Here is a 16,155-nt window from a genome sequence, read left to right on the forward strand (position 1 = left end):
CTATGGGTCTAGCAGCTTCACTTGTAATAGCTAAAAGCTAGAAACAATACAAATGTCCACTAACAGGGAGTGGACACATTGTGGCACATCTATACAATGGAATACTTCTCAGCAGAAAAAGGAATGCGCTGTTGATCTATGCAATGAAATGAGTGAATCTCAAAATAATTGTGCTGAGTGATGTTATAAAATTCTATGAAAGCAAAATATAGCAACAGAAAACTTGGACGTTGGGATCTGAGCAGAAGGGAGGAATTACAAAGGAAATCACTAGGAAAATTGGAGGAATAATCAAGAGAATTCATTATCTTGATGGTGTCATGAGTGTATACGCAAGAGTTTTTCAAATCGTGCACTCTCAACATGTCTAATTTATGTGTTAATTATACCTGCATAAAGCTGTTAAAAAATGGGCACAATAAAACCTTATGGAGGTTGAGTGTTTCTCGTAAGAAATTGGAAGGTTTGGCTAATGAAGTCCTATAGTGTAGGAGAACTCTTAAAACTGAGGCTTTCCTAACACTCTATACAAAATTGTAACTTTGTGTGTGATGTGGAGAACAAAGGCATGAAAAGAATTAAATTTCCTTTGCAGCCCATTGACAAGTACTTAGGACAGGCAGGGTGACCTTCCTCTAGGAACTCAGCAGTTTCAATGTGAATACTTTGCTAAAGGCAAAAGGCAACCTTAGCTTGACATTAGCCTGATATATATATATATATATATATATATATATATATATATATACATATTTTTTTTCATTCCTTTGGAAACTTCCTTTATCTCTCTCTACCTGCCCCCCAAGCTATATGTTAGTAATCATCCTCCAAACTTATGGCCCACTGACATATAACAAAAGGGTCTCGTGACTAAGGGTTTACTAGACAGTAATAAGTGACCTTATCCTAACAGCTAGCCTCTCAAGTTCCTGAAAACCTTGTTTCCAAATTCCTTAGAGACTTATGCTATCCCTAACCCCCTTCCAACTTGAAAGTATGTAATCAGTCACTTCTCACAAACCCAGTGCAGCTCTTTCCACCCATGGGTCCTGTCCCTGTGCTTTAATAAAACCACCATTTTTTGCACCAAAGACGCCTCGAGAAGTCTTGACTGTTCATTCCCGGATCCCAACGTTTCACATGAGTATGTAGGTGTAATTTTTCAGTGTAGGTATCTTTCATCACATTCTCAAAGAGGACTATGAAAAAAAGGAGGGTGTTAAGCCACTACCCTTTAGGAACCTAATTAATGAATATAATGAAGACGTATGGTCCTACCAATATTAGATTACATCTCAATTTTTTTTTTTTATAAGAACACAATTTAAAGAACATACAATGTGTGGAAGATTCCAATTACACCTCACAGTGGAGTACACATTCCAATGTGTTTTTGCAACATCACCAAGCAATTCTCCGATTCTTAGCAGACGTTGATTGGGTGTCTTACAACGTAGCTCAATTCTGATACTATCCACTTGGAGATAGGGTCAGATCCCATAGACTAAAGCCTCACTCTCACAAAACTGTACTTTCCCCTCCCTCCCCACTTCAGATGCCAAGTCCAGATTGTCATTTGTGTCTCTGGCTATAGAGGGGAGGTTCCCGAAATCCCTTTCTTGGGTTTGATTAATTTGCTAGAGTGGCTCACAGAACTCAACAGTTACTTATATTTACCAGTTTACTATAAACGATACAGAAAAGCCAGATGAAGAGGTATATACGGCAAGGTCTGAGAGTCCCCATATAACGGGTGTACCACCATCCGGGCATGTGGATGTGTTCACTAACCAGGAAGCTTATCAATCTTCTTCAAGTTTTCCCAGTTTCATCAGCAGCATCCGCTTCCCTTCCCAGAGGCTGATGGGTAGACAAGTTCCAACCTTCTATTCATTTGGTCTTCCTCTGGACCAGCTACACTCAGCCTATCTAAGGGTCCACGGTGAGTCACTAACATAATAAATAATAATAATAATAAAAAACATCATCATAATAATGAGTCATTAACATAAGCTCAAAGGAGCCTTCTTCTGAATGACAAAAGACACTCTAACCACTCAGGAAATTCCAAGGGGCTGAGTTTTGTCTCCGGACCACGGTACAAAGACCAAATAGATTTCCTCTTATACCCTTACACACCCACTTGGACTGCCTTAAAACAGCTCAGGGATTCCCCATCTCTGTTAAGTGTTACCTTCCCCCAAGCCACGGTTGTTCAGACCAGGAGAAACTGACCCAATGCAGGGAAGTGAACCATCCGAAACCCACTAAAAGCATAAACTTGAACAAAAATACAAATGGCTGCATTAAGGCTTCAGCTAGGCTCGATTTTTCAACTAAGTGACCTTTTTCCCCTCCTCCGCCCACCACCCTTTCCTTTCTTAGCCTCTTGTTTGAGGAACCCGTATCACCCTGCACACCTGACCTACAAGCCTGGCAGCCAAGTTCCGGACTCCTGCTGAAACCGGCTAGATCCTGTATTTCTCTGTGAAATTCCTCAGCACCTGGGCTGGCAGTTTTGGAAGGTCTTAGCCTGCTGCAGCCTCCTTTGCCCAGAAAGCAATAAAGCTATGGCTCCTCTTTATCCCAAACCCTGTCTTCACGTTGTATTTTGACTCAGAAGCATGGAGGGTGGCTTCTGACAACGTAACTAAGAACCTAACGACCATCTGACTTCTCCCTTGTACAAAGATTGAGCTACAGGAGCAATTTGATTCGGGCATTTTTTGCCACGTGGACTGCCTAGGAGACAAGTGAAAAAGAAGAGATGCAGAAGATAAAGGACTCTGGTTTCTCTTCAGGGTCCCTGGGTCTCTGGTCCTAACCTATTCAAAAACCCAGTTGTGTCCTTGACCTTGGGTTCCATGAGCACCCACAACCTGACCTCTCACCCTTATAACAAATTCCTTGCTTCATTATCTTAGGTGGGTTTCTATCTCTCGCAACAAAAAGATTGTTCGAACAGATTTTCATCTTTAAAGGAAACCACCGGGTTCGTGACATATTGGAAAAGTAATTATTTATTATGACAAAAATAAAACTGTTGACTGAAAACAAATGAACGTTACACTGTATTGCACCATGATTGCAAATGAGCCAAAAACCTGTCTGAAAGATGAACATTCCAGAGCAAACAGCATCCTTTTTACTGGGTGAGTAGGCATGCAAGCAACTCAGTGTAATTGCAGAAATAAAAAAATCATGAGTACCAAGCAACCTAAACTGAACATATACAAAGAAGCATTTTACAACAGTAATGAAGTTATTAAAAAAGTTAAAACATGTCTTTAAACAGCCCCACCATTAGTAGAACATGCTTTGAACCATTTGCAAGAAGTGATGGTGTGAATGCATTAAGTAATTGGTTTGCTCTTTGAATTTTATTGATGCTATACATTAGACCAACAGCACACACTTCAGTTGCTTGGTTGGGATTAAGAAGCACGGTTTGTGGTGTGAAAGACATTCTTTTTTTTGCCCTCTATGCAATAGGGTGGGACCCACAGAGAGATCCAATTCAGACTTTTGTCAACAGTACCACCACCTGTTGGACCAAGCTGATTAGCTCTGATATTGTTACAGCTTTTGTAGAAAGCCTGAAGCTTGATGGGTAACAGTTTGTACTGAAACCTTAAGAAGGGAACATAAATATACTTTAAAGTAGTTTCATTTTCTGAGGCAAAAAGTGTATTAGACAGGGCCTGCTGTTTCCTCTTTAATGCTCTAAAGCACCAATTTATGTTAAGATGGCAATGTGTGATTATAATCATTATATTCTGAACAGGAGAAATACAGGAACAAGGTTGTAATTGCTTTTGGTTTTTTTTTTTTTAACCATGCTCTGTGCAATAAATAGGGTAAAATTTAAAACTATTACATAATTGGAAAAAATCATAACCATCATTTTATTTCACACTTTTAATGAAATAGCAGCTACACTTTTCTTTTTAAATCAAAACTTTCATAGCTAGACTGAACAGTTTACTCCAAGAGAATAAAGTAAGAGGCTTGTTGACTCGCTGAACTTCCTGAGGGAAAATATAAGCGGATTAAAATGACAATAGCCTCAAGTGAATAGGGCCAAAATACGCAAATAAATGATAGTCATTTGATATCTCCCCAACACCGGTGGAAATATAGTCACAGTATATAATCGATCAAATTTTAGGGTTTTCCTTGCCCTTGATTTTAATGAAACCAAGTACTGGCTGAGCACTGGCCTGTGAGCTTTAATGAATCTGCAAAACCGTGTTAACCCTGCTGGCGGCAAATAAGAATAAAACAAAACAAAACCTCCAAGGAATGCTACCCCTTCATTGTGAACTTTGCATATTTCAAACACAGTTTGGGTGAAGGGGGTATTGATGGGTGAGGCATCCCACAAGCTTGAGCAAAGCACCTTATGGATTGAAAAATGAGGTAATTTTTTAATTAAAATATTACAAAGTTTGTGCAGGAGAACATTTCCATTCTTCTAGAACTTTGTTATCTATTTCAAAAGATAGGCACAGCACAGTGTTTTTATTTCTCCATTTCTAGGATACCGTGCAGATTATCATTTAAGGAAAAATAAAAAAGATGTGACTTGAAAACACGAACAAATTCTAAAAAATCTCATCAGTCTTTGGTCCTATGGCCACTTTAAAAGTAAGAGATCTAGTTCGAGAGTAAAAGACTGTACTTTCTTTCTACTAATTTTAAGTGCCTTAATGAGTGAAATTCAGTTTTCATTCACATTTTCTATTACTTAATATCCTTTTGAAGACTTTTCTACCTCATGTTAATCTTTCCTACCAACTGTTTTGACCTTCATTTCTAGGTATGACTCGATACCTCCAAATTAACTTTTCCCAAACATTTTACCAAATCATCTGCATGATTTGGTATCTGATTTTGGATCTCTTGAACACAGTACTTCTACTTTAAAATGGAGAAGTTGAAAAAAAAATTTTTTTTTTGACCTTCTCTATTTTGGCCACCTGGCACTCCTAAAAAAAGTATTTTGGGAAGCTGACTTGGATTTACAGTCTTCACAGTAATACTAAATAAATAAGGATGAGACAGACATTACTGAAGGAACTAACCTTGAATATAAACTACTCTCAGATTTATACAGATGTCTGTAAAATATTGACGGCCTGACTGCACTATCCTTTCAATACTGGGAAGTCAAACAGAATTGGAGCTTGGGGTGGCATCGAAAGCCCATAAACTCTGAATAAACTAACCACTTCTAAAAAATTAGTAAAAGCCAGGAAAGCCAGGTATTCTCCAGAAGAGAGTATTTTAAACACACACTGGTGTTTTATCGGCAGCTTAAAATCATTTCCTTGGCAATATGGCCTATTTTCTCTTCTGCACTGTCATTAGCTTAGTGAAGCTGAGTGGCAGTGACTAGTTGCTACTTTGTTTTATTTGATTGTATTCATAAACTAAACAAAATGATAATGAGGTGGGAATCCAACCATAGATAGAAGTGAATTTAATTTCATATTTCAGGTCCTTTCCTAGTTTTTTTTTTTTTGGTTTTTCAACTTTAATATAGTGTTTAAGGATTCAGGACTTTAAAACCAAAAGATAAGGTGGAGTTTTTTTAGTGGGCCTAAGTTCCTCAGTGTGGGGGGAAAAAATAGAAAGACCATGAACAGTAACTGTCTAAAGTCACGAGACACACAAGGGCCAGATACAGATTCAAAACCACTTCGTTAGACAGCCAACACAATATTCTACTAGAGCAACTCATCAGACGGAATCTCAAAGTGACTTTATGCCAGCAAAATATAAAAGATCCTTTAGAATTGCACTGCATATGAAATATTTTGGATCCAAGGCCATAGATGAAAAGTTAGACTCATGAAGTTGCTCCTCAAAGATAAATGTCAAAGGAACTTGCCCATCTACAGGCATAATACCAGTACATTTTTCTACTGATATAGTTTTATGTTACGTAGTTAAGAATTAAGAGTGCTCGTCACAAACAATTCCATTTAGAATTTGCTCTAGGATACTACACCAAAAAGATTTTTTAAAATATAAAGATTTATTGTTTTCTTTAAATTTCTTTGCTTTGTTGACTTTCCATAACTCTTCAGAGAATATTGTTTACAGCACTGCCTGTATCACTCACTGTTTCCATAGGAAAATAATTTCTCTTATGCTCCAGAAAATAAAAGTTACTTTGTGCTTAATCAGAATGACTATGGCTTTGGGGTAGTGCCCATTTAAAAATTATTTTTAACAACAAAGCTTGGATTTATTATCTTTCCTCTAATGAATATAGAATAAAATTTTACCTTTAAGCATACTAACACAGAATGTAAAAGCAGAAATTATGTATTTAATCATTAGTTTTCCAATAGCTAATATGTCATTTCAGATCTGAAAGAATTAAATTACACTAACAATACATATTATGTAGTATATTCCCATATAAAAGGGCCGGTTAATTCTAAGAGTTCCCAAATGGGCTGCAATGAAAGCCATGTGTTTAAATAAGAATGTGACATGTTCAAAATGAAGAGAAATCCCTCTTTGGGTAGCAGTTACATTTTAGTTCTAATAAAATACTGAAAAGATCTGTTAAACTTCTGTTTCTTTATCCTCAAAATAAAAACAGAATATAGAATATTCTCCTGAAAGTAATGTGGGTGGGTCCTTTGCTTTCCACTACTTACTAGAAACTTTGCTAGGCAACGGAAGGGGTGGCAGGGAGAGTGAATCTCGAGTTTATGTCATTGTCAAATTAATTAGCTGCTAATCTGCATTCTAAAGAACAGGTAGAGTACAAAACTGAGAACTCAGCTCAAAGTGTGAATAAAGGCACGAATCACAAATTTACATTTTTCATCAGACAGTATCTTACAGTTGATTTACAAAGAATGTCAGAATCAATGCTTTAGCATTAGATAAGTTCTTGGGTCAAAACATTCTCTTGGAGTAAAGGATAATCAGTTTTCATATTACTGTAACAGGAAATATCTAACGAGAACCTATAAAACACTTTTAAAAAGTCTTACATGAATTTCCTATTTGAACTTTTCCCAGTCATTGCCACAGAAACTAGTGGGATGTTGATTTCATTTTCAACACAGCTAACATAACCATTTCTGATCCAAAACTAACAAAATGCTTTTTTAAAAAATTTAGAAAAGAAAATAAACTGTTTTAAAAAATTAAATAGCAAACTTGAATCTATACTAGATGTTTGACAAAATACAATCAACTATTAAAAACACTTTCAATATAATGCTGATGTGGTAATACAAACAAAACAAAACAAAACAAAACCACCAAAACCGTGTAATTTGATAGAAGAAAATTGAGCCAGCCAATCCTATTAGAGATAAGAAGATAAATTTCACAAGAAGAATGGATACAGGACTATTAAATGTGTTTTCTCAGGATGGAGTTAAGAGAATTATCCTCAGAATTTATGGCTAAACTCTAGAACCAAGATAGATATTCTGGCAAAGTGTGCTTCAGGTAAATTGTATCTTTGTACTTCCTCCTGCCCCCAAACATATACCGCAAAGCATCCGTATTGATTTATGTTTGCTTTCCTCTCATGTTCTAGGATTATGGATTTTATTAAAATCAACATTTATCCTCTACCCAGTATAGAGTCACTAAGAAAAAGGTTCAAAACAAGGTTAATAAACCACTAGTTCCCAAAGTCCAGAAAGCTTTCCTCTGGCCATTTTTCAGTTCTAGGGTGTGCTACCACTAAATAGAAAATGTTACCACATTCAACTAAATTAGACTAAATATAAGAGATCAAGTATGCCTGAAAACAGAGCAAAATTAAAACCAATTTACAATAAAAAATATTAAAATTAAAATACCATTTTTGAATAGGTATTTAGATATTCGTATCAACACTGAATCCTATTTTTGACCCACATGAAAAAAAATACTGCAAAAATGAAGTATTATTCTCTAGGGATGCATTTTATCCCTTTCATTATCGCAAAATCCCACACTTGAAATAGGGGATCAAAATTAGAATACTTGTCCTCCCTCTTAAGTATGCCCTAGATTACTGTTCATATTAGACCACTGCCTTGGAAAGCTTTTTAATGATATGCAATGAACTTTTGATAGATTAGGACTCTTTTCCTTCCTACTTTTTAACTTCTGTTAGTGTTGACATTGGGTCTCATGGCACACTCTGAAAGCTAGGATTAGATTCAGCAGTTTCCTGTAATTCACCAAAGGTTTAGAACACGAGGGGTAACTAACAAGAGAGGTGGCAAGTATTTCAAGCCTATCACACTATAACCTCAGATGGACTTAGGGAAAGCCGTATGGCTTTCTAAGTAATACAATGCTGGTGGTAGAAACACTGTTCAAAATCCACACGCAATTTCAAATTTTAAGAAAGGGAATGTTTATACTACTGCTCTGGCTACTGCTCCAAGCAGATGCACTCTCCCTTGCAGATGGAATAGTTGAAGTTTCTGCTGATAATACACTTGTTTATCACTGATAGTAAGATATATATTCCAAGTGTCTTGTTTTGATATCAGTGCTGGTATGCTTTAGTAACTTCCGATAATTAATGTACATAATGAATAATGCGTGACATTTTTGAAATATCAGATCCCTCTAAAATATTAACCATCAAAGTTGGGCTTTCAAGTATTTTTCCTTGATTAGATTTTAGCCAAAAACTAATCTCGTGTTGGAGGCAGAAAAGTAAATTTAATTCTTTTAGATAAATAGCCTACTTAATTTCCATGCTAATAGTAGCTTAAAGTTATTCCATGACTTGTAATAATTGGGTGAAATTAACTTCTGTGAAGGCAGTTCTCATGATGGTTAATTTTCCTTACAGATATATCTTCGAGGCTGATTCCTTTCTCTATAATAAGTTCTGTCCAAAAGAGAAGTGGTTTAAAGAGGGAGCAAATATTTAGTGCTGGTTAATTTTGCAAGCAGTGCCTGATGATTTCCACTACTACTTTGTGAAACCAGGAATTGTCTGGTAGGGAAAGGAGGTGGTCAAGAAATGAAAGAAATTGGTCATTAAAGTTATTACAATACTTCAGAAAACATTAAACATATGACAAACATTTCTTACAAGGCAGTTACTGAATAATCAGAATCAGCAGTCAGAAGAATTATGTTGCCGAAAACACCGTTATACATCATGTTCATCCAACTGAAGATTAGTGCATTAAAAAAAAGTTAAGAAAAAATCTTTTATGTTCCAGTTCAGCTGCACTTGATTCAAGTGTTGCTCATAGAGGTTTGTGTTGTTATAAATTAAACATGCTGCTGCCTTAGCAGCCAAAGGTACTAGGAAAATGTTCATGTCACAGAATAAATAGAGCAGTCTCTTTTCAGGCAAAAAGTTATCTCACACCAATCCGGGAGGTCATCCACTCTAGACCTTGGCATAACCTGAAACAAAGGAGAGAAGTATTTTCAAAATGAAAATATTTCAACTTTCTAATTGAAAGCACACTTATTATTTTTAAGTCTTCCCGACTGTTGGTACTACGATCATTATTTATACAGGTAAATGACAAGATGGAGGTAACACCGTATGAAGCGGAATCTTTAAGTGGAAGATTCACTTAGAAAAAATGATGTTAATCAGTTGAGTAACTGGGAAATTGCTTCAGTCTCATCTTGAAGATAACAGCTCTGGCAGTTTTGCCATCAAGATTGCAAATACTCCTCACCCCCCTGTAAGATTAAAATTGAAACCACTGGGGCGCCTGGGTGGCGCAGTCGGTTAAGCGTCCGACTTCAGCCAGGTCACGATCTCGCGGTCCGTGAGTTTGAGCCCCGCGTCGGGCTCTGGGCTGATGGCTCAGAGCCTGGAGCCTGTTTCCGATTCTGTGTCTCCCTCTCTCTCTGCCCCTCGCCCGTTCATGCTCTGTCTCTCTCTGTCCCAAAAATAAATAAACGTTGAAAAAAAATTTTTTTAAAAAAGAAAGGCAACAGGAACTCTGCCCTACCCTCCTAAATTCTAAAGAATGGAATGCTTACAGCTCAGTCTTAAAAGTATAGGTCAAAAAAGTCTATTATATTACACAGCTATTATATTACAAGCGATTTCTAATATGAGCATAACTAAGAAGGTCAGGTTGATTGGAGGATAAATAAATTCCTGGACATGAATGGGATAATTCATGGGTGGCACACTGGGTTCTCTTTGGCCTACTCTATCCAAACTCAAGTTTTGAGGAGAGAAGAATACACCATCATAAGCATTTGTCTTAAATGTTTAGTCTCTTGAAGTATGTCCCACCAAAGGACTCCGAATAATAAAGGAGATGTACTCTTGTGGAAAGCTGAAAGTTCAGGTTTAATTATGCCTTTACTGAAATGTGAAATTTCTTTGAAGCTTCCTCTTTAATTCAGGCAACACTACAGTCCCCCACCTCCGCCGCCCAGTTAGTAAATGATACAAGAAATGAATATCCTCTAAAAATCTGGATTGTGAAAACTTAATTCAAAAGTTTGTTATTGACATTTTATGCTAAAATATTGTTTATATCAAAAGTTACAAAACATGTGTCAGTAACTTTGCTAAAGTGTAATTTAACAACAGTAACCGACTAAAATTATTTTTACCTTATAAAATTGAAATACAAAAACTATCTTTAAGAACAACAACAACAAACCCAAAAAACAAAAACAAAAACCCAAAACAGCATCAAAGAAGAAACAACTGCCTTAAAAAACAGAAACTTGAGGGGCGCCTGGGTGGCGCAGTCGGTTAAGCGTCCGACTTCAGCCAGGTCACGATCTCGCGCTCCGTGAGTTCGAGCCCCGCGTCGGGCTCTGGGCTGATGGCTCGGAGCCTGGAGCCTGTTTCCGATTCTGTGTCTCCCTCTCTCTCTGCCCCTCGCCCGTTCATGCTCTGTCTCTCTCTGTCCCAAAAATAAATAAACGTTGAAAAAATAAAATAAAAAAAACAAACAAACAAAAAAAAAAAACCCAGAAATTTGACAGAAGTCATACCTCCCCCCATATTGTTTAGCACTTACCCTTCTCCTGTTAAAGCACAGCAGGACTGAATGTGCCATGGATGATCCTTAATTGAACTAAGGGTGAGGTATTTAGAGATTTCAGCTGCTGTCATACACCCTTTCATATCCTGTTTATTTGCAAAGATCAGGACTGCGGCTTTCCGTAAATCCTGCAATCAATATGAAATATTTCTAAAACATGAAATAGCACAATTCAAATTAAACTAATGAAGCAGGAAGGTCAAATACGTCCAACTGGACAGTTATAATGAAATCCCTCTACTTTAAAATGATTGATTAGGCAGTAATATTTAACTTAAAAATTTTATTGAGGGGCACCTGGCTGGCTGAGTGAGTAAAGCATGCGACTCTTGATCTCAGGGCCATGAGTTCAAGCCCCACACCAAAAGTAGAACTTATTAAAAAATAAAGCCTCAATTAAATAAACAAACGAATAAATGGAAATTGTATCGAGATAAAAATAAATTTTCTCAATAGTGATTTAATGATTCGCTCTAACAAAGATAGGCTAATTAACATAAGCTAGATCATCAAAAGTTATTTTTATATTGTTGGGCCAAAGGGGTCAGACTAAAAGTAAAATAAACATGCATCTTAAACATCGATTTAAAACTATACGAGCAGGGGTGCGTGGGGGGCCCAGTCAGTTAAGCGGTTGACTTCGGCTCAGGTCATGACCTCACGATTTGTGAGTTCAAGCCCCGTGTCAGGCTCTGTGCTGATGATAGCTTAGAGCCTGGAGCCTGCTTCAGATTCTGTGTCTCCCTCTCTCTCTAACCCTCCCCGACTAATGCTCTGTCTGTATCTCTCAAAAATAAATAAACGTAAAAAACAACAACAAAAAAAACTATATAAGCAATATTCTAATAGGCAAATCTGGTAATATGTTGCCAAACAGTACAGAATCTCTCCAAATTTATTTTTAAAGTTTGTTTGTTTTGAGAGAGAGAGAGAGAACAAGCAAGCGAGCACACATGCACGCACACACAGGAGGGGCAGAGAGAAAGAATCCCAAGTAGGCCCCATGTTATCAGCACAGAGCCCCATATGGGGCTCAAACTCACAAACCATGAGATGACGACCTGAGACGAAACCAAGAGTTGGACACTTAACTGACTGAGCCCCCCAGGCGCCCCAAGAATTTCTCCAAATTTAAAGAACAGCGCAGAAGGTGAAGGGCTGGGCAATGCTTATGACTACTGGTATAAGGTAACCACATTCATTTATGCTCACTGCAGAACTGTTACTATTATCAAAATATCAGAAATAATCTAATGTTCATTAATAGAAGGACAGATCAACTGTGATAGATTCATACAAAATAATACTACATAGCTGTTGAAAGGAATGAAACCAATGCTGTATGTGCTGATGTGGATAATCACAATGCTGTGCACAAAACCCCCAAAATGGAGTTACATATATATATATATATATATATATATATATATATATATATATATAAGATTTTATGAACAATGATGAGGCGCTTGGGTGGCTCAGTTGCCTGAGTGTCAGGTCATGATCTGGCAGTTTGTGGGTCCAAGCCCCATGTCTGTCTCTGTGCTGAGCTTTCTTGAGATTCTCTGTCTCCCTCTCTCTCTGCCTCTCCTGTGCCCATGTGCATTCTTTCTCTCTCAAAAATAAACATTTTTAAAAAAGATTTTATGAACAATGAAATATAGTATTTTATACAACTGACAAATAAAAATGTAGGGAAAATATAAAAATATACATGGGACTGGTTCTCACTCCTTTTAGGATGATATAATTCTTTTAGGACTCTTTGAGAGAAAGGAAGGAAATGAGATTCGGGGGGGGGTCTCATAAGATATTTAGTATCTTATATTGGATGGGAGGTGGATGGATGTGTTTTATTACCTAAGTTTTTTTGTCTATCTTAAATTGTTAGAATCAAGTGGTCTCAGATTATTCACTAAAGAATTTTCAGTGACTGTAAACTCTTGGAAAAAAACACTCAAGTTTTCCATCTTTCTTGCTTCAATTTATTGGACTCTTTAAGACATGAATGAATAGTTTTAACCTTGAAAAATCTTATCAATAACAATAATAGGCTACAAATTAATGTGCTGAGTTGTTTTCAAATCTGAAAACATAATGAAACTTTTTGACTTCAAGACGTCCATCAAAATACAACATTTTGCTAATGATGAAATAACCCACGGCAAAGCATATCATCTTTGTAAAAAAGCAAAACCAGCACACAGATACCTTACTCCACTGTTTACGTTTGCTTTCAAAATTTACCTCGTGAGCCAACATTCTGTATAACTCTTCTTTTGTAATCGCTAGTCGTTCCCTGTCAATGCTATCAACCACGAGAATGATGAACTAGAAGACAATTAAAAAGAGAGAAAATTGAATGGAATGTTGAAGTTTTCTGCAAAACTACTCTCCAGGGACGGAATATTTTCATGACGTCATCATTACTTTAAAATGGTCTTTTTCATGAAGAGTTTGTATTGTACTGTAAAATCCACATGTTCAGAAAAGAACTCATCATTTCAACAAAGAAAAACTACGCCCGAGTTTATTTTAAAAAGGTGATATTTGAATACACAATACGCTGTAACACTAGGATTTATTTTAAGATGCAGGTAATAAAAAATAATTTTTAAAAAGAAAGTCACAGTAACTTAAATAACTTCCACTAAAACTCTATACCGCTGACTTAAGCAATCAGTAGTTATTTATGTTTGAGACAGTTTTCTGCCTACTAGGGACACACAAGTCAGTCTGAAAGAAAAAGAGAAACACACACACACACACACACAGACTAATGAACAAGACATTTTTACATAGCAATGCCAACAGTAAGAGCCCCAGAAAAAATGTGCTAAACAGAAACATACCCACTTAGGGGTTAACACGCTAGAGTGGGTGTAGGTGAAATTAAAGAGCAGCAAGCAAAGAGAGCTGGAGAAAACTGTTGGTAAAGGTGTATATGAAAAACGTGGGGTCTTACACATTAGAAATAAAAGCATCTTTGGTAAGAAAAATAAGATACAGTGTGAAAGGGCCCCTAATCGAATCTTAGAAGAAGAAAGTTAAAAAGTGAGATTAAGCGATGCTAAAGGTTTTAATAGACTGGCTCAGAATAAATGGAGAGGAGGAGGGTGAAACCAGATTGTTCAGATGACCTTAACATTAGGCAAAGAGACAAGTGGAGAAATCTGCCTAGAAACTGTGAAGGGCAAGGAAGAAAATGGAAGGAATAAAGGTAAGAAACATGGCAAGTTTGCATGGACAGAACATGGGGAACTTAATGAGAGCCAGGTGGCAGGAATTCATCGGCAGCTGAACTCCTTGTATTATAATGGAGACACTGGGCTTTTGGAGGACTCCTTACGGAGAAGAAGTTGAGATGACGACAACGGTGAAGAATGCCATGGGGGAAACGTCACATGGGCAGGCCCATGACATAGAATCTAAGATTGCAAATGCTAGGTGCCATGCTGGTGTGCTGTGATAAAGGCCATAGGTTCTTGTAGTAATTGTGAAATTCTTATAGAAATGGTTTATTAAAATTCTCCTGAAACCAATATTACACTCTGTTAACTAACTAGACCTTACATAAAAATTTGGAAGAAAAAAATTAAATAAGAAAAATAGCTTATTATAAAAAACATTTCATGCAAACGGTGTCATTAATAACATATGTCTTTCTGGATCCATGCGGAGTCTTCTAGAGTTTCTGCAACTTCAAAAACAAGATACCCTCTTGTAAGGTTATCAACATACATGGATCAGCTAGAATCAACTCTAACCTCTTCATCAAAAGTAACGGCTCCTCTCCCACACAACTGCAGTTAACTGTGAGCTTTGACAGGGCGCCAAGAGCTATGCTGCTTAAATACAGGTGACCCTTGAACAACATGGGTTTGAGCTGAGCAGATCCCCTTAAATGTGATTCTTTAACTGTACAGGACTGTACATGTATTTTCTGCTTATGATTTTTTAATAACATTCTTTTCTCTAGCTTACTTTATTGTAAGAATACAGCATATAATACATACAACATACAAAGGGTGTGTTAATCCACTCTTTTTGTTATCTGTAAGGCTTCTGCTCAACACTAGGTTATTAGTAAAGTTTCTGGGGAGTCCAGGTATATGTGGATTTTTGGCCACACCATGGGTCAGTGTCCCTAACACTGGCATTATTCAAGGGGCAACTGTAGCCATATGGTAAAAGGTTGTTTCTCTCTAACATTTTTAGTTTCAGAGTATTTTACTATAGAAGTATACATTAAGCTAACCTTGAACCGTATTTGCTTACCAATCTATCCCCCCGCTTCAAATAAGAAAAGTTAAGTGCTACTACAACCGTTAAAGACCTAGGATGTGCCATTTTGGTTGGACCAATCACAAACTGCACTGGAATATATATGCATAGATACATATGCTATCGCAGTATAAATCTAGAGGAATATATGTTTATTTAAAAAGGAAACTTATTCACCAAAAATTCCTTGCCTCTCCCCACCTCCTCTGCACACACCCTTCAAAAAAGCCACTCAATTTTTAATAGGCTTCATTTTAGGAAAAAATAATTGGTCAGACGTCCCTGTCTGTAAAGAGAAATTACGGATGCAATTGTACATCAGTACACTCAAAGATAAATCTGTCTCGATAGCACTGCATGGTTTAAAAAAAATCTGCTTAACAAGAAATAAACACAGAAATAGAAGCTAGTCCAGACTGTTTCCTGGGTTGGCTCGGAAGCAGTAAAGTAGCGAAATAAGTGACAGAGAAGTTGGGGGCGGGTGCTGCAAAACCATTTGTTTTTTTAACTAAACTATAATCTCACCAAAATTTTGAATGCTCAATTCGTGTTATTTGAAAATCTTGTATTCAATTACGCTTAAAATATTTTATTCCTCCCTAACCAGAGCCTCTCTCAGCTGTGAGATCTTGGGACAGGTTATCTAACTGATCCCGGTCTCCACTTTCTCCAACAGCAGAGACCTGACAGGAGCACTGGGAGGACGAACTATCCGGATACAGTCCGCCCTGCAGCGGGCGTGCAACCAACAGTGGGCATTAATTAGTCTTTCTACTTGCCTTTCCTCTGGTATGTGAAAACCTCAAGTTCCTTACCGAAAAGGATCTTATTGGAAAGCATCTCCCAA

At 37.0% G+C, this 16,155-nt stretch overlaps 1 protein-coding gene across 1 annotated transcript in view; it reads right to left on the reverse strand.

The window, feature by feature from the left end:
• Window positions 1-3,002: 3,002 nt before the first annotated feature.
• Window positions 3,003-16,155, reverse strand: part of ARL5B (ARF like GTPase 5B) — a 30,183-nt gene continuing 17,030 nt past the window's right edge. Inside the window, exons 4-6 of the mRNA XM_040451271.1 lie at window positions 13,272-13,355; window positions 11,001-11,152; window positions 3,003-9,402 (exon numbers count right to left, since the gene is read on the reverse strand). Of these exons, the coding sequence (XP_040307205.1) occupies window positions 9,354-9,402; window positions 11,001-11,152; window positions 13,272-13,355 (285 nt within the window). The 3' untranslated portion in view covers window positions 3,003-9,353. The remainder of the gene's footprint in view (window positions 9,403-11,000; window positions 11,153-13,271; window positions 13,356-16,155) is intronic.

The sequence above is a fragment of the Herpailurus yagouaroundi genome, unplaced genomic scaffold (assembly GCF_014898765.1).
Source record: "Herpailurus yagouaroundi ecotype Mexico unplaced genomic scaffold, PumYag 203, whole genome shotgun sequence".
NCBI classification, from domain to species: Eukaryota; Metazoa; Chordata; class Mammalia; order Carnivora; family Felidae; genus Herpailurus; species Herpailurus yagouaroundi.